At 37.8% G+C, this 20951-nt stretch overlaps 2 protein-coding genes across 7 annotated transcripts; both read left to right on the top strand.

Annotated features, from left to right (window-relative positions):
- The first annotated feature begins 574 nt into the window (after positions 1–574).
- LOC114143406 (tropomyosin alpha-1 chain-like) lies at positions 575–11093 on the top strand. Of its 6 annotated transcripts, XM_028015401.1 has the most exons (10): positions 576–811; positions 1125–1250; positions 3721–3854; positions 4423–4540; positions 4692–4762; positions 4850–4925; positions 5028–5090; positions 5340–5409; positions 7257–7335; positions 7652–8055. In XM_028015401.1, the coding sequence occupies exons 1-10, from the start codon at positions 698–700 to the stop codon at positions 7653–7655; spliced, it is 855 nt and encodes a 284-aa protein (XP_027871202.1). In that variant the 5' UTR covers positions 576–697; the 3' UTR covers positions 7656–8055. The 6 variants fall into 6 exon arrangements, with proteins under 6 accessions (XP_027871204.1, XP_027871202.1, XP_027871203.1 ...); XM_028015403.1 differs by lacking the exons at positions 7257–7335; positions 7652–8055 and adding an exon at positions 9148–11093 and having other exon boundaries at positions 575–811; XM_028015402.1 differs by lacking the exons at positions 7257–7335; positions 7652–8055 and adding an exon at positions 10442–11093.
- Positions 11094–12840: 1747 nt separating this feature from the next.
- Positions 12841–20914, top strand: fbxo22 (F-box protein 22). The gene is made up of 7 exons (XM_028014745.1): positions 12841–13031; positions 13269–13401; positions 15348–15435; positions 16070–16168; positions 18678–18830; positions 18910–19075; positions 19160–20914. Exons 1-7 carry the CDS (start codon positions 12901–12903, stop codon positions 19551–19553), a joined length of 1164 nt encoding a protein of 387 aa, XP_027870546.1. The 5' UTR covers positions 12841–12900; the 3' UTR covers positions 19554–20914.
- The last annotated feature ends 37 nt before the right edge of the window (positions 20915–20951 follow it).

Genomic DNA, 20951 nt, shown 5'->3' with positions numbered 1-20951 from the left:
GGAGGACGAGCAAGCTGCTGTGGTTAACATGACACGCCTCAGAGTGAGAGCGGATTTCACAGGGGCTTATCCAATCACCTCTGTGTGTTGTGCGTGAATAGTTGTCATACTTGAAATGCTATTGCAATTCATCGGAACAGATCTCTGAATGAACAAGGAAGCAAATTTGAAATCAAGTTTCACTGTTTGATTTTTTTTTATAGGAGCAAATAAATAGCAAAGAATTAAATAAATGTTTGTGATCAGTTTGTTTTCTTATCTCAGTGTTTTTACTTCATCTTTCTAAGTGATAACTGAGTGAAGATTATCTCCCAAGTAACCCCTCTTGGAGCACTACTACCTTTTGACACTTCACTTCCTCTTGGAGGGTGATAGAAATAGGAGAGGACGTCTTGCTGCTAGGTGTGGGAGTAGGACGATTCCTCTCTGACGCCTGCACCCCATGTATAGTCATACAAGTGGTCAAATGTCCTGGGAGAGCGAATCGGTGTGGAGATTGAGTAAAATCAAAGAGCCCATGTTGGCTAACAGCTGCAGCCCTTTCCAAAAAAACATTGGGTGTCCAGTATCTGACTTATTTGACTCTCAACAGGCTCTGCGACTTCACACTCCAGCTAGGTGTTCGGTGTGGTTCAGACGCTCCCATCTTTTCTGTTCAGGTTCACAGATTTGCAGGCAGTGCAAACACTAAGCAGCCATGGATGCTATCAAGAAGAAGATGCAGATGCTCAAGCTTGACAAGGAGAATGCCTTGGACAGAGCTGAGCAGGCCGAGTCAGACAAGAAAGCATCTGAGGACAGAAGCAAACAGGTGGGTGTCTGGTTTTAAACCTGTTCTTGTGTTTTTGCACACAAGATGCCTTGCATAGCTCATATTATTGTGCCTGTGCAGCCATGTGATTTCATGTGTAGGATCAAGACATAAGAAACTTTCATGTTGTAATTATTTTCTGTTATATGATGATTTTATGCATTGAATATGTAGAGAACAGCTGTACTTTATAAGAACTGAGGCTGTTATATGAAGTTAGATGACAAGGTAAAGTGTCTTTTGAGGACAAGAACAATTTCTTTGAATTTTGTGATTGCTTAAAGCAAACATTTCTGGTTTCTCTGTGTACCAGCTTGAGGATGACCTGGTAGCACTGCAGAAGAAGCTGAAGGCCACTGAGGATGAGTTGGACAAATACTCTGAGGCCCTGAAGGATGCACAGGAGAAACTGGAGCTCGCTGAGAAGAAAGCCACAGATGTGAGTGTGAACTGAGGGGAGAAACACTTTCAGTAAAATAATGCAACTCCCCATGCAGATTGATGCTAATTCTGAAGAACCAGAGTAATATGTTACAAAATACACCTATGGGTTGCATATGAGGAATATAAGGGTGCAGGTAAATTTAGCCCTTGTGCTGGATATGGTAATGCCACAGTTCATAAGCTAGCTGTTGTGCCATTTGGATGAATGTTATTGCCAGTGTCCAGTTTCAGTTGGGCTTTTTTACAGGCACATTTTGGACTGAGAAAATCCTTGATATATTTGTGGTCTTTCAGGGATCAGTTGGCACATTTGTACATCTGATTTGTACAAGTCTCCTGAAATATATATATATACAACAAATATACAGTATATATATATATATATATATATATATATATACTGCTCAAAAAAATAAAGGGAACACTCAAATAACACATCCTAGATCTAAATGAAAGAAATATTCTCATTGAATACTTTGTTCTGTACAAAGTTCCATTTGCACAACAGCAGGTGACATTGATTGTCAATCAGTGTTGCTTCCTAAGTGGACAGTTTGATTTCACAGAAGTTTGATTTACTTGGAGTTATATTGTGTTGTTTAAGTGTTCCCTTTATTTTTTTGAGCAGTGTATATATATATATATATATATATATATATATATATATATATATATAACAAAACATGTTGATTTTCAAGAAAAATCAACATGTTTTGCATATTTGTCCAGTTGTGTAAATTATAGCGCTGTCATCTCCAAGTTTATGGATAACTCTCATTTCCTTATTGTGTTGTGCTATGAACAATAATTTTGTTGTTTTGTTGTTAGAATACAGAGTTCAACAGGGAGGGTTTGAAGAGTCAAGAGCAAAGTGCTCAATGATGGGTAAATGGAACCATAGCATACAGAGACCCCAGGCTCAGATTAAGATTATTACTGAATTACCATCAACAATATTAGAACATATTAAAATATGTGTTTAACAGAAATAATAGAAAGTCTATTTTGCTTAGTTTCATCTGCATTCCAGAAATTACATTTACACAGAAGATTTGACAAATGCATTGCAAACTTACACATTAAGAACTATGTTAAAATAGCTTTATGGCTTGAAAGATATGTTAAATACAACTGTAATTTAAAGCTAATTAGATCCTTTCTTCTGCTTATATCTGGGCTGGTAATTGTGGTAATTTTTACAACCACTACTGGAATTTGCAGTATGCCAACACAAAAAGGAAGACAGTAAACACAACAACAAATACATTACAAAAAATGCACCGAAAGATTTCGTAAACATTGCTGTCCTTATTTAGATGCCAAATTAATTAAATTAACAGTGCAGGAGTAAACTGTGATGTCTGAGGCTATGATCTTGATGGGACTGGCTCAATTTAAGATTCAGGGATGCAAGTCAAATTGCAACACAATTATTTGTACATATATCTTCACAAATCCACAACAAACGTTATAAAACCACAACTAAAGACTCCACGAGAACAATCCATGAGATTTATTTTTTATTCGATGGACGCATTTTATGGTTTGCGGGTAAAATGAGTTACTTCCGGGGCTGGTGGCACGTCCCGATCCTCATCAGTGGTTGATTAAAGGCGGTGGGGGCAGGGATCAAACGCGAAGCATCCCCAGCAGCGGGCGAGGCAGCCAGCGCACAGCCGGGAGAAAACTAGCGTAGCTGAGGCAAAATTAAACGACAAAGCGAAAAAATGGCCGGTGGAAGCTCTCTGGAAGCCGTGAAGAAGAAAATCAAATCGCTGCAGGAGCAGGCCGATTCGGCGGAGGAACGGGCATCGTTGTTGCAGCGGGAACGGAACCAGGAGAGGAGTGCGAGGGAAGCAGTAAGCTGCTAATGATTTAAGGCAATTAGGGCTCTTGGCTGCGGGAGGCATTAGGTGCAAAGCTGGTCAAAAAGCGTGGCCGCCAGGCCCAACACCCCGCGGTTCCTGTTCGAACAGTGCCGAGTGGGTATCAAGCGAATGAGTTTGAGCTCAGCGTCGGGGTTGAGGGCAGGATGGTGTCTGGAAGGGACACCACCCTGAGCGCTCCGGATGAACTAGCGGCCGCTCCGTTAATAAAAGGCTGACGTGAGAGCAGGTCCTCTGAGGGAGATAAAACCCTCACTAACGGTGCCACCAGCTAGTTTAAGTATGGTGAGGCGCCTTTATCCTCAACTAAGCCTTGTTTTCTTTATTGGTCAAAATAATACAGGAGGAGTAGTGTAGTTTACGAAATTATACAGCATTTTCTTCATGCATATTGCTAAAACGTCAATTTATAGTAAGAGAAATGCAGTTTTCCTCCCTAACCAGACTCCAGAATGCATCTTAACATTCCTCCCCCACTTGCTCCTAGAGAAGCCCCTCTTGTTTTCCCAACACAGACCTGATTTATCAGCGCTTGACCAATAAACTTGATCTGATTTTGGTTGTGTTGCTCTCTCCAAGGCTGAGGGTGATGTAGCTTCCCTGAATAGACGCATCCAGCTGGTTGAAGAGGAGCTGGACCGAGCTCAGGAGCGTCTGGCCACAGCTCTTACCAAGCTGGAGGAGGCTGAGAAGGCTGCCGATGAGAGCGAGAGGTGGGTGGTCAACGTCTTTTTCCTGTTCAAATACAAAGGTCATTATTTTTAAAAAAATGGCCTGAGTCAAAAACTAAAAAAGGCGGATTGGTTGACCAGGTACTCAAAATTAGGGAGTTCCTGTTTTTTGATCAGCCAACAGAATCTACAATGATGCAGGTTTTTTGTTTCACTAGAAAAACAGATAAAGGCTAGAAACAAACTTTGATACATTGTGATTTTTGTAATTTCTTTTTGTTGAATTCAAAACCAAAACCTCTACATATTGTGTTTTAAGCTTTAAAATAAAAATTTTGAATCAAATCGGAACATAAAGACAACTGGAAACATGTATGGGTCAGGAAAAAGCTTTATTATTGCATCTTTAGAAATAAATCACTGCATATTCATGTTAAAAAAGATTTTTTTGACTATGCTAATTCTTAAGGTCTTATGTTTTGTGAATTTCTTGTCTTATTGTTGGATTCTCTGGATCACTTTCTTTTATTTTCAGAATGATAAATATGTCCAGTATTTGAGACCTTTTAGAAAGGCTTTCTTTTTTTTTTTTTTGCTTTCCTCAATTCAGAGGCATGAAAGTCATTGAGAACCGAGCAATGAAGGACGAGGAGAAGATGGAGCTGCAGGAGATCCAGCTGAAAGAGGCCAAACACATCGCTGAGGAGGCTGACCGCAAATATGAGGAGGTGAGTTTCTCAGCTCCTTACTGTACTTCTTAAGTGTTTTCCACCCTCTTTTATCAGATATAGCAGCCTCCACGCTGCCTTCATGTTCACAGTAGAAGCATAAAAGCATTTTGGATCTGTTTGGTGACAGAACGCCGTGCTGTGATTGCAGGTGGCCCGTAAGCTGGTGATCATTGAGAGCGACTTGGAACGTACAGAGGAGCGTGCTGAGCTGTCTGAGAGGTAGCATCCCCCCTTCCTCCATTTGTTCTTGGTGACAACCTTAAATAGGATTTACAATGTACTTTGTTCAATGCTGACACTCTACAGTAAATGCTCTGAGCTGGAGGAGGAGCTGAAGACCGTGCAGAACAACCTGAAGTCTCTGGAGGCCCAGGCAGAGAAGGTAGGTTGATTAATTAGGTTTGATGACATTTTAATGTAAACTCGTAGGGGAGATGATGGGTGCTGCAGGTTTTCTGATTTCAGTCTTTGTTTGTAACCACAGTACTCACAGAAGGAGGACAAGTATGAGGAGGAGATCAAGGTTCTCACAGACAAGCTGAAGGAGGTGAGTGAGCTACAGTTGTGCTGAATTACACATTCAACTCTGCATGTGTAACGGTTTAGAAAATTTTTCTGCTTCATCCATCCATCCTATATTGTCTTCGATTTGGCATTTTGTGAAAAGGTCTGCCTTACTGGCTGCTTTTTAACATTTGCTTATATAGCACTTTTAATTTCAGCCCATTAAGGCTTCAGTTGTTAATGTAAACCTCTTACTGGCGGTTTGCTGATGTTGCTGTGTTGCTCCGCTCAGGCTGAAACTCGTGCTGAGTTCGCTGAGAGATCAGTTGCCAAGCTCGAGAAAACCATCGACGACCTGGAGGGTATGATTACTTTACTTTCACTCTTCATCTGCCTAAAATGACTTGTGCTTGATTAAAATTTAAAGGGATTTCTATTTATTCATGTAGTCAGGTAAACGACGTAAGCTGTAACTGCTGAGACTTTAAATCAAAGTAAAATGAATATTTGTCTCTGAAAGATGCTAATGCACTTCAATGCTTGACAAAGGTGCTGTAAGGTTGTTAGTGTAGTCTGAATGGAGAATCGTTCACAGGTCAACTTTAGAGCCAGACTAATTTGTTGGCACCTCTTGGTAAAGATGGTGCTAAATTAAAATGGTCTTGTGAAGTATTGTAAATTCACATGAAGCGATAAGAAAAACCCAACACTGAATTTGAGTGCATGTATTAAGTGCGGGGACCAACAGATGTTTGGAACTAGTCACTGGTCGTACGTTTATTGCTCCTCTAAAAGATGCCTTAATGTTTATGGAGTAGTTATTCTTTACCATCTTATAGCATTTTAACATCTTGCAGTCTCTAACTCAGGTAGTGGTAAAAATAATCAGAGAAACCTTGGGAAGCTGATGCATTGTTGCTCCTCGTCCATTTTTACCATACAAACATTTTACTTAATATACTGCAAGTCTTGTGTAAGCTGCTAATCCTACAAACTTTTTTGAACAAATTTGGCTCTTTATTTACAAGTGTACCTCTGAAAGTCTTGAAAGTGCTATTAATCCTTCCATTGCTAAACAGAAACAAGTGGAAAACCAAAGACCTTTGGGAATGTAGAGTTAAGGGCCAAGAGTGAGGGGCAACAGGTTAAATGGGATTCAGCTCATGGTTCATGTTAAAATCCCAGTTAAGTTTACCAAACTAGGGCTAACTCTAGAAACTGGGTTCATCCTAAACTTGAAATTTGGCTACAAACATCCAAATGGATATGATTTGTTGCTAAAAAGTTTGAACTTAGGCCCATTGGTATGCATGGTAGAGGATCTGTGACACTGTGGACCTGTTGGGTCTTGCAGAAGCTTTGAGAATCTTGTTAGAAAAATAATTTTACATGGCCTTTATGTACCAGGTAGATTTTAATGAAAATAAGCAATTGGCTTCTACCAGAAAACTCGAAATAGGTTATTGAATATCATAATCCGAGATGTATGAACAAATCACATGCAGTCAACATTTCCTGTAGTGACTGATCTCAGTTCCCAGACCTAAATCCTGCCGGACAACCTGTGGGCTGAGCTGAAGAAGAGAAAACGCAAAACTCTGGACAATCTAGAGTTTCTGTAAATAGGAATGTAATGGTCTGTCTCCGTACTTTTTAATATTACGACAAGACTAATTGATGTTTCCCATTTACAAAAAAATGAGAGGAGGTGTAGTACAAAGTATTTATGGAAGGAGTGCCAACAATTGTCATGAAGGCTTTAGTTATGCAATTATTTGGTATTTGTTTTTCGTGTAGTCTAAATGTACCTAAAATAAGAGAATTAATTTATTTTAAAGGTTTTTACACAATTCCAGTAGCATCAGAAAATATTCCATGCCTGTCTGCATGGTGAGTTATTCATCATAAGAAAAAAAAGTCTAAGCGTGACATTATTTATGTTGGCAGTATTTGTCACTATGATGTGGTTTGCCACTGTTCAGTCCGCGGCATTCATCACTGGGTCACGGAACATGTGAAGCAGGTTTTCCAACTCAGGAATTTGACCCGACATCAGCAGCTGTTCCTTCACCCCTTCTCGTTTCTGCACCTCCTTCCTTTCTTTTAGCTGTTCCTATTTTCCTTTTTGCTTCTATGCTCTGACACTTATATTTTCTGTTTTTGTTTTTACACCATCCACTGCCACTTAATAACAATTACAACTTGGTAGATGAGCTGTATGCCCAGAAACTGAAGTACAAGGCCATCAGCGAGGAGCTGGACCACGCCCTCAACGACATGACATCCATGTAATTTACAACATGCTTGATTTTTGATTTGCTTTAGATCCCACTAGGACTAACCTTCATCTTAGTAGCTCCCCCTTGTGGCATGTTGACTGCAGTGAACTAGTTTTAGCTCTAGATTTAACCTTTTGACTAACACCATAGGTTATATTACGCAAATAGTTTTTTGGAGATCCTCAGTTGTTTTTCTTTCTTACCCTCTCCTGCATCATAACAGCATTTAATTTCCCAACTTTCAAATCCTCCCTGCATCAAAGTTTCTTTTGTTTTTCTTATTTTCTTTTTCCCCTCCAACATCTGTTCTTTTGTGTTTTCACAGCTAAACCTTTTCACTCTTCACTGTGGAAGCTTGTCGAACAACATTTCACTCCTGTGCAGCTCAGCCTCACTTCCTGTTTTTTTTTGTCCATTTCTTTATTGCCCTGCCAGGACTGCACACCGGGCTTTTGCTGCCAGCACCCCTTGTTCCATGTCTTATACAGATTTTGAGCCATATTGCTTTCTATGAAATAAACAATCTTTCATCTATGTCTATGATCCATCTTTCCCTTTCTGTTTTCTTCATTTGTCTTTTTTTGTCTTCACTATTTAATTTATTTTAGCTTTAGCTCTGTAGCTCCTTCCCTATTTGCTGTTCATGTCTCTGTTTGAGAGGATGATCATGGTACTCCTGATATAATTGGTTTGATTATTATTGAAGTAAATGGAGCATTTTCAACACTATCAGAGCTGTTTGCAGTTTGTGTTCAGAAGTTGCTGAATTCTGAGAAGAAAATGAGTGGTCCAGTAAAAAAAGAGCTTTAACATCATATTAAGCCAGTTGGTGTTAAAAATAGTTCAAGCAGTTAAATGTTGCATTAAAAGACAGTAGATGTGCTGTATATTGCTTGATGGATGTGGAAGTTTTAACCCACCAAGTAATCAAGAGATTGCGAGGTTATCATCCTTATCCAAACTTTTTATATACATTTCGCTAATCTCAAAACATTAAATCAAATGGGTTGTTTGTGTTGAGAGCTCAACTGTGATCTTTCAGTTTCGACACATTTTAGTACTGGAGAGCAAATTTAAGAATGCTTTAGACTATGCACACAGGGCATTCATAACTTTTCTCTCCACGAGGCAGTAGGCATCTATAGTTGTAACCATAAAGTTCAAGTCTGTTTTCTATGTTTCGAGACTTTTATTTTGGTGTTTGCTGAGTGGAAAAATATATTCATAGTACAATTTAAGCTACATTTTTCTTTACATGTTGAATCTCAATGAAAAACCAGATCAAAAAGTCAAACTTTACCTAATTTGCTGTCAAGATGGGTTTTATTTAAAGTGTTGACTCCTAAGGGTATATATCAAGACAAATACCAAAGAGTATGTAAGTTTTACCTGAACACAGTTAAGAGGTCTTCTGCTCAGTCTGTCAAAGGTGTGTGAGATTTGGTGTACTGCTGCAGGTCATTCAACATTTTTAACCAAACAACCTGGTCATACAGTTGAACTTGGCAGTTATTTGCAAGCAAGACTAACTCTTAAGTTTGACTGGTGGTTGGGGATAGTGAGTGGAATATTAAGGGGCCTAGAAAAAAACTAATGTATTGGAAAGTCTCAAGATTTCAGTGTTTAAGAAAATCCAGTTACAGGTATACATCATTTAATCGATTGTGGGGGAAAAATAACTAAGCAATTCATAAAGTCTGTAGTTTACCAGGACTAAACTAACAGTTTTATACCCAACTTTCTCCACTAACTTTGTCTTTATGTACTAACTTGTCTTCTGTCTCTTTCCCTTTTTTCCCTTACTGCTTTCTGACTGTCAAGATCATCTATACAAGCAGCTTGATAAAAACCGTCTTCTGACCAATGAACTGAGAGTAGCCTTAAATGAGGCCTAACCTGGAAAGGGTTTGCTTGATGTTGGCACTTTTTTTATGTCGCAAAATAATCCAAGAGCATTGTGGATTTATTAGATTAAGCAGGTAGAGATTGACATCTACACCACAGAAATATAATCAAATGGTACAAATTGCAGTATACTCAGATGTTAAAGATGGGGTATCGGAAAGTAAACATGGTGTTGTGTTTTTTTTTTTCACTGAATTAGTTAGTTAAGTTTATTTTACTGCAGGTTTGACTTGCTCTGCCTTATAGTTACTGGAGTGAGTTACTTCTACATGTAGCACAAGCCCCAAAACAAGTAAACAAGAGAATCACTAAGATTTGCAATTCACCTCCAGACTGAGCTCTTAAAAATGCATAAAACACAAAGTAGGGTTTCTACATAGTAGATTTACCTATTCAGATGTGTAAAAACCCTCATTTAAATTTGTGACAAATGACTAACTTGGTTAAGTTAATTCATATCTAATATTAGAGATAAAAATGTTCTCACTTTTGATCCCTAACAAACTACAAAAAGTCAACTGAGACCAAATTCTTTGGGTAACGGAAGGTGAATATCTAGGTTGAGTTATTTAATAGTTAAAAGAACTCCAATGTGTAGTGAAAAGGATGAACACATTCAAAATATAACTGAATGTAGTTTAAGACCCACTGTGGAAAAACTGGACTGACTTTCCAAGTACTAAAATTAAGATTATTAAATTTCAGACCACTTGGAAACCTTGGTTAAAAACACTTCAACTTTTTTTCTTTTTTTTTTTTTTTAACTCAAAATGATTTGCCATGCAGTAAAATGAAATTAAGTTTCTATTTCTGCTTGATTTTAGAGTCTGAGAGGCTGAAGTGGTATTTCAGCAGTAATGGATTTGTTTCAAAACCTAATTTCAAAGAAAATGATTTAAAGTTATAATTATTTTAAAAAGTTGAGCACTGTAATTAGTTCCACTAAATGCATTGGAGTCTAGACTTCATCTCTGTCAATAGCTTGAGTTAAACCTTGTCAAACGTTTATCATTAATTTGGGTTTCTGGTACTAGTTTACAGCATGAAGCTTTTCAGATGTGCTTCGTGAACACTTAATGGGGGGGGTGAAATTAATTTTGATTCTTGGCTCATCAGCATGTATGTTTTCTGTCCACCAGAACCTCAACAATGTATATTCTCTGCACTGTTTATCTAGTGGTCCTAAACTGATATAATGCTGTATTGACAGACAAACTCGCACGCGCTAAAGAAGAGGGCCTGAGCGTTAAGAAGATGATGGATCAGACCCTACTGGAGATGGTTAATATTTGACCCCGCTCTGTTCCTCTCCACTACCTGACTTCACATGTTCTAAATGACCGACTCCCACATGCTGCTGCTACGGTAGACATGTGGGTCTGTGTTTAGCTGTACCTCTGGCATTGTTGACTACAGAACACAAGCTCTGTATGAAGTAGCAGAAAAGGCATTGAGCTCCAGCTCAGCTACAGTGTTTATATTGCACTCTCTGTTCAAAGACCTGTTTAAGTTTGCTGTACATGACCGATGGTTTACATATGTGTTGGGACTTTGCACTTTTGATGATGAAAATACTGCACATTATCATTATGAATGAAGCCATAATTTAAGCCAAGCCTGTATAAAAGGGACTTTTATTATATGTACTTTTGTAAGATCATGTATGTGTTAGTTTTTTCTTTTGTTATAAACTTGCATTCAATGTCTGATCTTTTTTTCTTCTGAAATTTAAGGACTTCAACTATGTGAAGCAAACACTTGTGCTCTGTACCGTTTCTAACATTTTCTCCCATGAAAGCTAATTTGCTTGTTTTCCCATACATTTTTATCTTGGAAATGTAAGAATAAAAGATTAAACCAGATCTTACTTGTTTTATGTTCTTTGACAAAAAAAAAACATGCAACAAAACTAGAAAATGTATGTGATGTTACAGCCACAAGCTTCATTGGCCATTTTTGGGGGAACTTTGTGATGGACCAAAATATAAAAACTTAATTGTAAAGGGAGAGATGAATTGTTTTTCAATTTGAATTTTTTTTTAACAAAGTTTTAGTTGTTTGAAAACTTTAGCAGTTCTTATGCAGTCTGACAGATGTTTTCTTTGACAATTTCTTTACGGTTTGAATAAATAGGGGGAAGAAAATGTGTTTTTAATTGCGGCTTGCTGTGTTTTACACAGGCTTTTCCTAGAAAGGACTACCAGGAAAAGTCTTTTGTCTAGTTTTCTAAAAGACAAATGTTTTAACACAGCTTTAATTTATTTATTACATGTTTCATCTTTAGTTTGCCAAACCCCAACTTTTTACCCATCAGTTTTTTAAAACTTGCTGACTGTATGCATACACATTCAAACCCCCCGAAACCATTTTGACATTTAAAATTTTATATCTGAAATTCTTGTGAAACTGAATTTTGCAAGAATTTCTGTGGTCTTTAGTTTCTGGTTTAAAAAGCTGAACATTACACTAAATGCTGCTTTTCTTTATACCTTTTATAATAAGTCATAAAGTTCACAATCTGCTGTAAATTTTGCATTTATTCTAGAATATCTCGATCCTAATTTGTAAAATACATCTGATGCACAACTTGAAATGGAGTTGTCTTAAGTTCAGTACATATGCCAGAAACTAAAATGGCTATAAATCTCATTCTGAAAAATGGATAAAATATTGCAACTTTCCAGATGTGGCACATGTGGCTGGTTTTAAGTTTGAGGCATTGTAATGCATGATTATTACTCTGAAAGACTACCTGCAAGTGTAACATTTACCTCATTTCACATGTTTGCAGACTCCCTTCTCTCCATGAAGGACAAATTTGTGGAGCACACAACTGTTTGGTCAAAAATATTACTCCACCTGAGCTATGGCTTTCTGGCCTTCCTCCAGAGCTACCATGGGCCTCATGGCTGAATTTATTATAATCTCTTTTATCAGCATGTCAGATTAGGTGAAGGCCATGTCTTGATTTGAATTTATTTTGTACCATGTTTTTTTTTCCAGATGTAGTTGACAATACTACTCAAAGAAATGAGATGCCAAAAGCTTCAGATATTGTTTCATAACCTTACCTTGCTTTAAATGTCTCTAGCTGAATCTCTGACCTGATTGGTAAGTTGGTCTTCAGGATGGAGTTTATTCATTCATGTTCTCTAACAAATCTCTGAGCCCTTTGTAGACCTAATACAATTACACTCAGATGGACTCTTGCTAAGTAATAAGGTGACTGCTGTCTGTAATTGTTTGCACTGGGTTTTATTTAGAGGTAGCAGCTAGAAGCATGTCATACTTTTCTGATTTTATATTTAAAAACACATCAGTTATGTATTTACCTTGTATTAATCAGGACAGAAAAGATGTCTGATTTCTGGTTGTGAAATAATAAAGGGACAAGGTCTGAGTGTGAACTTGCATGACACTCCATTGCCACAGTGCAAAATACAATAGGGTTTATATATCCTAATAAAGTATTTGGGGAGAAGTAAGAACTTTTAACAACTTTTAAAATTGTGGCATTAGACTTCCTGATGTTGACTGGATGGAAAAAGCCTGTGCGTTTTACCCTCCGCGCCGCTTGGGGCGGAATTGTAAATTTACAAGAAGGTTCAACAAAGGAAGTGCAGAGGTAAAAGTTCCTATCTGGGATAACCGACCATCGGATATTGAAATATGAGTGAAAGTCTGGATTTTTGCGAACCTTTTCAAGACAGCAAGGCTGCATATGTACTCAGCAATGTCGCCGAAGTGGTTGAGAGAGTTCTCATGTTCATACCAACCAAATCGCTTCTGCAGGTCGCCAGGTAATGGGAAATGTTTACAAGCTAAACTGCTATCTTGGCTAGCCTTAGTCTCCTGAATTAAAAAAAATGAAAATATTTATCTAAAACAAGTAAGCTGGAGAGTAACCTGAAAGAAAAATCGGTAGTTGGTTATCAAAGTGATGCATTATATTCTTAGATTGTAAGCAGAGACGCGTACTCTTTTTGAGTGTGTATGGTTTTGGTTGGGCAGCAGGTGAAAGTGTGTGTCCTGGTTAGTGTGTGCAGATTGTGGAGGAACTGTGCCCGCAGAGTGCTTCGGACTCAGCAGCATCTGACCTGGGTCTCCTCCTCTGGACCCTGCACCACAGAGCTTCACTCTTTCTGCAGCATCCTGGCTGAAGAAGTGGAGGTAAATTGCAAAACTGAAAACCGTAAAAAGTATGGCTGGAGATGAACCGAAAAAGAGAAGTAGAGGAGAAACAACCACTTGGAAAGGGAAAAACAAAGAACCTTCTTTGTCGGTTTAAAAGAAATCACACGGTGATAGCTGCTATGTTGCTCCTTAACTTCGTTAATGTAAAGGTATATCGTTAAATTAGAATAATCATCGGTAAATTAATTTATTTCAGCAATTCAGAAAGTGAAACTCAATTGCACACAGAGTGACGTATGACGTTTACTTTGGTTATTTCATAATTATGGCTTACCGGAAATGACAACCCTTTATCAGAAAACTAAATGTGTATTTAGACCAATCAAAAACGGGGTTCTTAAAACTAAAATGTCATTTTTACTGTAACATATAGCCAGTATGTGCACTAAATGTTGGGTTGGAGCTCTATCGTTGCAACATAGATCAGCCTTTAGCAGATCTTAGGTGTTATGGAATCCCAGGTTGCTTTAAAAGTTGCATTCAGTTTCTCTGCATTGATGCCTCTGATGTTTCTCATCTTCCTCTCAATAATAGACCAAATCTGTTGGGTGTTTTGGCCATCTCCATATGTTTGGTAAAGAAATGTCAAGTCTGCAGTCTTCCTCATGATTGAACTCCAGTCACTGAGAGTCACTGTCTTGCAACTTTTAAATTAATTCCTGTTAAAACTTGCAACACCTTGGCATATTGAAACCTTCTCAACATATCAAGTACTGCAGAGGTGCCCTAATGAGTCCTTAATTTGATTCAGGTGTTGAACTAGGGATGCATCTAAAAGTTGCAAGACTTTGACTTTCAAGGACAGGAGTCTGGAGGCCATACCAATAGAGTAAAATCTTTATGTAATTCTGTAATTTGTTTTCATTGGTTTTGTGTAATATTCAATTTTTTTGAGAAACCAAATCCCGTGTCCTCATTAATTGTACACCGTAATCATTAAAATGATCTGACATAGGTGCTAACAAATACAACACTCTGTTTGAAATAAAATACATTTCACTGATTTTCTGATTCATAAAGAAGTAAAACCTCTTATTGGTTGCAGTTTCAAAGAAGCTTAATACACATGTGTCTTTGCTGTTTTCTGTTTGTTTAGCTAAGGAAGTAAAACAGGTTTGTGTTGCATAATATTACAAATTCATGCAACTGTGATGGTAAAATCAACAATTGTAGTATTGTGGCAATGATGGTCACAGTTGCAATAGATCCAAATGTTCCTGTCTGGTCTGTTTCTCATCCATCATAATGATGCTTCCAACACTTTCTGTAAACTTAAACGTCTTGGACAGTGTCATCTTTGTCACTTTGTTCAATCTCACTGCAGTGAGGTTGAAGACAGAATATTGATTGTACACAAAGTGGTATAAATGCTTGTAATGTATCAAGCACATTAATATTGTATTGATATCTGTTTAACATGTTGTAAAGCCCTGTAATTTGTGCATTATTGCACAATTGAGGCAGATATTAAGCAGCTAATAAATTAGACAGGTGGTAATATATCTTTGCATACTTATGGTTCTATGAATGATGATGTTAGTTCTGGAATTGATCTGTCTGCAAATTCTCCACAGGATGTATCAGATTAAATGGAGGGTGCGTGAAATGTTAACTATTTTTGACAATGCTTCTCCATCTGATGAGGCAGTGAGCGTAGTAGATGTGATGTAGAATGACACATAAAGGAGAATTAAATGTGTTCCTGGGTTAATTTTGATTAGGACTACTTAAAATCTTCTTGGAAGATAAATGGAGTGAAATGAGGAATGACCTAGAAGTTTTTCACAGTTCTGTAACTTAGAGGTTACCAACAGATTAATAAAGCTTCCTTTCAGGTATAATTACTTCAAGCATCCCAACATTATTCATCAGTTTAACAGTAAGTGCTTTAACATGTTCAATTTCTTTCCTGTTGTTTTCAGAAAGTATTCCTCCTGCCTAAAACAGTCCTGATGATGGTCGACTGTGAGGCCTTGACTGGACAAGCTTATTGTTATGAACAGAGCAAAGGTCAGTAGTAATCATTTTCTCTGTGACTCAGCAGGAGGCTTTTATAATTGTAGAGAACATGTTCTTGAATAATGTTTGTCTCGCACTGTTTGGACCATCATACTTTTTGTTTTGGCAACTTACAAAAAAACCCATCTTGTTTATTGTTTTCAATTTGGTAATTTTGATTAGCCCTGTAGTCTACTGTATGTTGCCAACTTCACCCTTTTTCTTCTTACTTTACCCAAGTATGACATAAAAACCTAATTTTGCTACTTTCGATGTTTTTCATACACCTCAATGTGTTTTTGGGACTGTTTCCTAATAAAGTCAGCTTTGTTGAGTGGCAGTTTTAGTAGCTTAGCTGTTAAGGAATAAGACTAGATTTAGGATTTAAAATCTTTGGCTTATTTACATTAGGCCCTCAGCATGTTAAGGTTGTATTCTAGTGAAAATTAATGCATTCAGATTCAAATGCAACAAACAATCCAACATTTGCTTGGTTTTTAACCTTTTAAATGTGAGATTCTCATAATGTTGTAAATTCAATGTCACTCTTATCTGATGCCTCTCTAATGCTAGTTTTAAATCCAAATAATTGAAAGTTCTGTATCGATTTGATTACAATGATTTTTCTTCTTCTTCTAAACTGAAGCAAAAAAGAGTCGCCAATGCATGAGTACGGCTGAAGAACTGAACCAGATCTTCCCCAAAGGCTGTGACATCGTTGGCATCGCTACACCAGGCATAGTCTGTGAGTTTTTCTCTTCTTTCTTTTCTATTTATTTACCTATGGGGGAAAAAAAAATCACACACTAACCCTTTTGCATATAAAATATGTATTTGAACCTGCCACAATTCTCCACTAGTGTGTTTAATTAATGTTGTAAATCTGAACTATAAACATGTGTATGCATTGTACTGTGTTCCTCTGATTTGTTTAACCTCTATAAGAAGACCAGTGAATTCTCTCTGCTTCTGCCTGCTTGGAAAGTTCCGCTCACGGCTTGCATCTTGCTGTGTCGCTCGCTGATCGATGGCCCGCTGTCCCCACTGCTGAGCCTCCCATTTCTCGTTATAATCACAGTCCCCTGGAGAAGCGATTCTCCATCAGTGTTGTTCTCCTTCCTCCAGAGAATGTGCTTATGAGGCTCTCTGTCTGCCATGTTTAATAGCTGCATGAGCTGATGGTAACAACACTGACATTTTGTAATATTGCAGCCATAGGTGACTAACAAGTTCAGCCTGTTTAACTGATTCTGCTAAAATAAATTGTCAGTGTGGTGAGATTTCAAACATCTCAAATAGCACTTTATTCAAAATAAAAAGAAGTGATGTCATAATGCAGCTCTTTGAACTAAAAAGTCACAGTCTGACGATCCAATATGTAGTCCACCTTCAGTTTTGATTAGTTATGTTTTCTTAAGCACATAATTTCTGTCTTTGTGGAATTGGATCAAAGGTTGCTGCTTAAGACCCTTAACATGTCAAGGTTGGTTGCAGATCTCTATGCAGTGTTGCTCAAATTACTCCTACGATTTAAACCTGGTGAACCTCGGCATTATCAGCTTGTAAAATGAGAGTGCAGTCAGAATACAAAACCTTTATTTTAGTTTTCGGTATATTCGGTCATATGGTTTTCGAGCATTCAGTGTTACTTAACATATTCACAACCAGCTGAAGTGGCCTCAGACATACCACTGCTCTCTCTTTTATTAATAACCCTAAGTGTGATGCGTGCATCACTTTATCTGGCAATGTTCTTATTCTGTTGCTCCAAGAATTTAATGTGGGCTGATGAGTCTAGACCACAAGGATGATGCAGTCTAGACTTAACAGACCACCTTCGTCCATGTTGCTTTAATATTCAAAAGTGGTTTTATCATGCATCTTTTATTACTGGTTGCAGAGAGTTAGTTTAGATTTCTTGGCTTAAATGGTTGAAGGAGATGAGACGGATGTGTTGGTGTAAAATAACTGCTGAAGCCGTTTTCTGTATTCAGTCGACAGAATTTCTATCCTCTATAATTTCTTTTACCTTCTTTCCTTTTTTCACTTTTAAACATCTCGGCTTTACTTCAGTGTTGCCATAGTTACAAAAAGTACTGCTTTGTTTAATGAAACCAAATACTACATTAGGAAGGTAGCAGGAGGTTCTAAGGGCTGATAAAAGTAAGACACTGTCTGCCACAAATGTCAGTGTATGTTATTTAGATTTTGTGTGTGTGACCATCACACAGTGGGTCATAATTTGTTGTGCAATTGTATTCAGTCTAAACTGAGGAAGATAGGTTGGATACAAGTGGATATCATACTTTTTAGAGTGTTTGTAAAATGTTTCATTTTTGTTCCACTTCACACTTATGTGCCTCTCTGTCTTTGCATATCACATAATGAACAAATAAGTAAGTAAATAAATAAAATACATTAAAGCTTGTGGTTACAGTATGACAAAACAAGGAAAAGTTTGATTGAGATGAATAGTTTAGCAAGGTGCTGTGTGGCTGTGTGGGTAAATTGGTTGTCTATCTATTAAATCTTTGTGTTGGCCCTGATTAATGAGGTCCAGGTTGTAACTTTACTACTCGCTGTTTTACAGCTGGTTACAAATACTAGTTCAAACCTAAATCTGGAACTAGGTGAGGACAGGAATGGAATGCAGGCACTTGCAACATTTATCCATTTCAGAATTAGTATTTTCTTTGTACTAATTCAGCTGTACATCAACAGTTAGGCTCAGGAATAATTTACAACCTAATTTAACATCCTTATCCAATAAAAGCTTAGGAGTGGTGATTGAGACAGTCTGTCTTCTGAACCTTTATATCTATTGTAGAGCGGCTTATCGTTCTCTAATTTCCATAGCAACATATTTATATCCTGGACTGATTACTTTTGTTGTCAGTTTGTGGTTGTTTCAATTTTTTGTTTTTTAATGAAACTCGTATTTCTTTCTGTAATAAAAGTATGCTGCTGCAGTTTCTCTAAACTCCAGTAGGTGGTGACTTAGTAAAAGCCAGCATGAAACTCTTTAGGATTTATTTTCTTGAATTTGAAGTTTTCATGGTTTATTTTGCTTGTAACGTAATGAAAAAAAAAATTAATAAGGTGGAACTTTGAGATGTGGTTTAATGATCACTACTGAAGAAAATTGTTTGTGATGCCTTATTAGAATGGATAATTTGATGACGAATAAGGAGTTTGGGAAATGCAGATTATGTAGCATGTATACTCACTCAGCATGGTTTTCACCTTTTTAACAGTAACTCCGACCGGTTCGTGGACTGGTGCTCCTAAGGAGTACCAGGAAGGGGAGGCAGGCTTTGCAGTCATGCTCCCCAACACTGATGGTGTTCACATCAAGCCGTTTCACTTTTGTAAGAAAACAATCTCTCTGTCAGCCATGAAAGAAGCAGGTGAGTGCAGATGTTCAATAAGTTAAGAGAAATCCAATCCTTAGCAGCCTCTTATATTTTGTCTTGTTGTTTTTTCTAGGACTAGTTGACAACCCAGAGCTACGCGTAGTGGTGATGTTCATCTATGAAGCGTATAAATCTGGAGGAGCACGGTTCCTCAGCCAGATCCTGGAGCCGCTGACAAACAGCAAGGCTTTAATTGCAGGAGGGCTGGTGGAAGGCGTCTTCTCTCCTCCCAGAGATTGGTGAGTTTAAGGCTCCACATCGGATTTGACGACTTAATACATATGGCGTAGTGCTTACAGTTTTCGTCATCTCAATCTCTGTAGCTGCAGCAAGGGATCATACGGTGTGATTGGCCTGGCTCTGAGCGGCCATAAAGTTCAGGGGGCGTCCGTGCTCCTTGACCAAGACGTTGGCACCGCAAAGGAAGCGGAGGCCACGGTCAGACGGCTAAAGGCAGCCAGGATTCCTGAGAGAAACACCCTGGGCTTCATGTTTGCCTGCGTGGGGAGGGGCCAGAACTACTACCACAACCAGCACAACGTGGAGGCCGACGCTTTTCACAAGGTCTTCCCCAATACTCCGCTGTTTGGTCTGTTTGGCAACGGCGAGATCGGCTGTGACCGGATTGTTAAAGACGACTACACCCTCTGCAACTCCGACTCCGACACCTTGCAGCACGAATACACCACCGTCATGACTCTGGTCCACTTTGGCTGACTGACCAGTGGGAAGAAGGAGTAAGAGGAAAGAAGTCAACGTGTCATGCTTCTGTTGTCAACAACGACTTGGAGCAGCAGACATCATGTACATAGTGTCACCCAGGATATTGCTCTCTTCATTTATGCTTACAAAGCAGGACAATAATCCCCTCAGCCATGAAGGTGTAATGGCAAAACCTTTGGAGGTTTTAAGTCTTGGAAACTTTGAGAAGAAAAGATTTGCCCAGAGTGTACATACTGACAACAAATTCCACTTGTGTTAGTAGTATGTTTATGTTTTTCACCCCAGTTTCCTCGCACACTGAAGACATATTCTTCCCCGTGGCTGCACTTTTTTGTTCATGGAGGTAAAGAAATTTGGTTTGTTTTTCTTCCACAAAATCAGGGTAAGCTTTGGCAAGTTTGACACCGTTTTGTGTCACCAGTGTTAACCTACAGATTTCAATTTTTTATTTTTTTTATACCTCTGTTTAATTCATCCAGCTGTTAGCTTGGCACGCTGGTCGTATTATCTCAGCTTCCAAAATCTTAGGCTTTTTTCAAGTTTTCTGCTTGAGTCAAGTTGTTGGAGAAAACATGTACAGATTGGGGGGATAGCAGTATTTGGGTTTTTGGATCATTACATGCTAGATTATTTGAAATGCCGTTTCACTTTTGTAAGTGAAACGGCAAAGTGATAATTTGCCCTGCATGCCGAATGTTTAGTTTGGATGTTTTTCATTTTCAGATACAAGTTGTAGAAAGTGCTCAGCTTTAAAGATGTCTCTTCAGTGCCTAGATTCACACTCTTTGAACCTTTTTACATTTTGGTAAGTGACGATGTATTTAATTAGGATTTTGTGTTTATAGACCAACAAAAGGTCATAATAATTGCAAATTTGAAGGAAAATAAAGCATTTTTCATTTTCACTTCACAATTATTTACTACTTGGTGTTGGTCTACCACATAAATGTTAAATAAATACATTGAAGTTTGTGACTGACAGAAAATGAAAAAGTTAGGAGAAATGGGACAGCATGTCTAATAGCATTCATCCCTCTAAAAATGTACTAAATGCTAATCTTTATGTCGATTTTTTTCTTATTTTTATTTTTACCGATGCTGAACAGTTTGTTGCTAATTGGTGCAGTTTCAACATATACATGGTTTATCAGGTGATTGTTTTGTCTTGAACGTTGCTGATGGTGTCATTGTGAAAAAAAAGAAGAAAAAAAAGCTGCAACTGTGATTGTAACAAAAAACTATTTAAAAAAATTCCAAAATCTTTTTCTTTTTCAGAAAATAACTCTTGTACATCGTTTAACTGTAATATAATACACCATGTATAGTTTTTGAAATAAATATGAATATAAATTGTATTAGATAAAAGAAAATAAGTTTGGTTATTGTCAGACT

Source organism: Xiphophorus couchianus, chromosome 4 (assembly GCF_001444195.1).
Source record: "Xiphophorus couchianus chromosome 4, X_couchianus-1.0, whole genome shotgun sequence".
In the NCBI taxonomy this organism is placed as follows: Eukaryota; Metazoa; Chordata; class Actinopteri; order Cyprinodontiformes; family Poeciliidae; genus Xiphophorus; species Xiphophorus couchianus.
Note: the sequence above shows the minus strand (reverse complement) of the source record. Positions and strands in the feature narration are given on the sequence as shown.

Excerpts from the sequence above, each read along its gene's own strand:
- LOC114143406 (XM_028015402.1), top strand. The coding sequence starts at position 698 with ATGGATGCTATCAAGAAGAAGATGCAGATGCTCAAGCTTGACAAGGAG. Across the intron at positions 3,855-4,422 it reads GCTGCCGATGAGAGCGAGAG|AGGCATGAAAGTCATTGAGA; the intron begins GTGGGTGGTCAA and ends TCCTCAATTCAG. Across the intron at positions 4,926-5,027 it reads TGGAGGCCCAGGCAGAGAAG|TACTCACAGAAGGAGGACAA; the intron begins GTAGGTTGATTA and ends TTGTAACCACAG.
- fbxo22 (XM_028014745.1), top strand. The coding sequence starts at position 12,901 with ATGAGTGAAAGTCTGGATTTTTGCGAACCTTTTCAAGACAGCAAGGCT. Across the intron at positions 15,436-16,069 it reads TTGTTATGAACAGAGCAAAG|CAAAAAAGAGTCGCCAATGC; the intron begins GTCAGTAGTAAT and ends TCTAAACTGAAG. Across the intron at positions 16,169-18,677 it reads CGCTACACCAGGCATAGTCT|TAACTCCGACCGGTTCGTGG; the intron begins GTGAGTTTTTCT and ends CCTTTTTAACAG.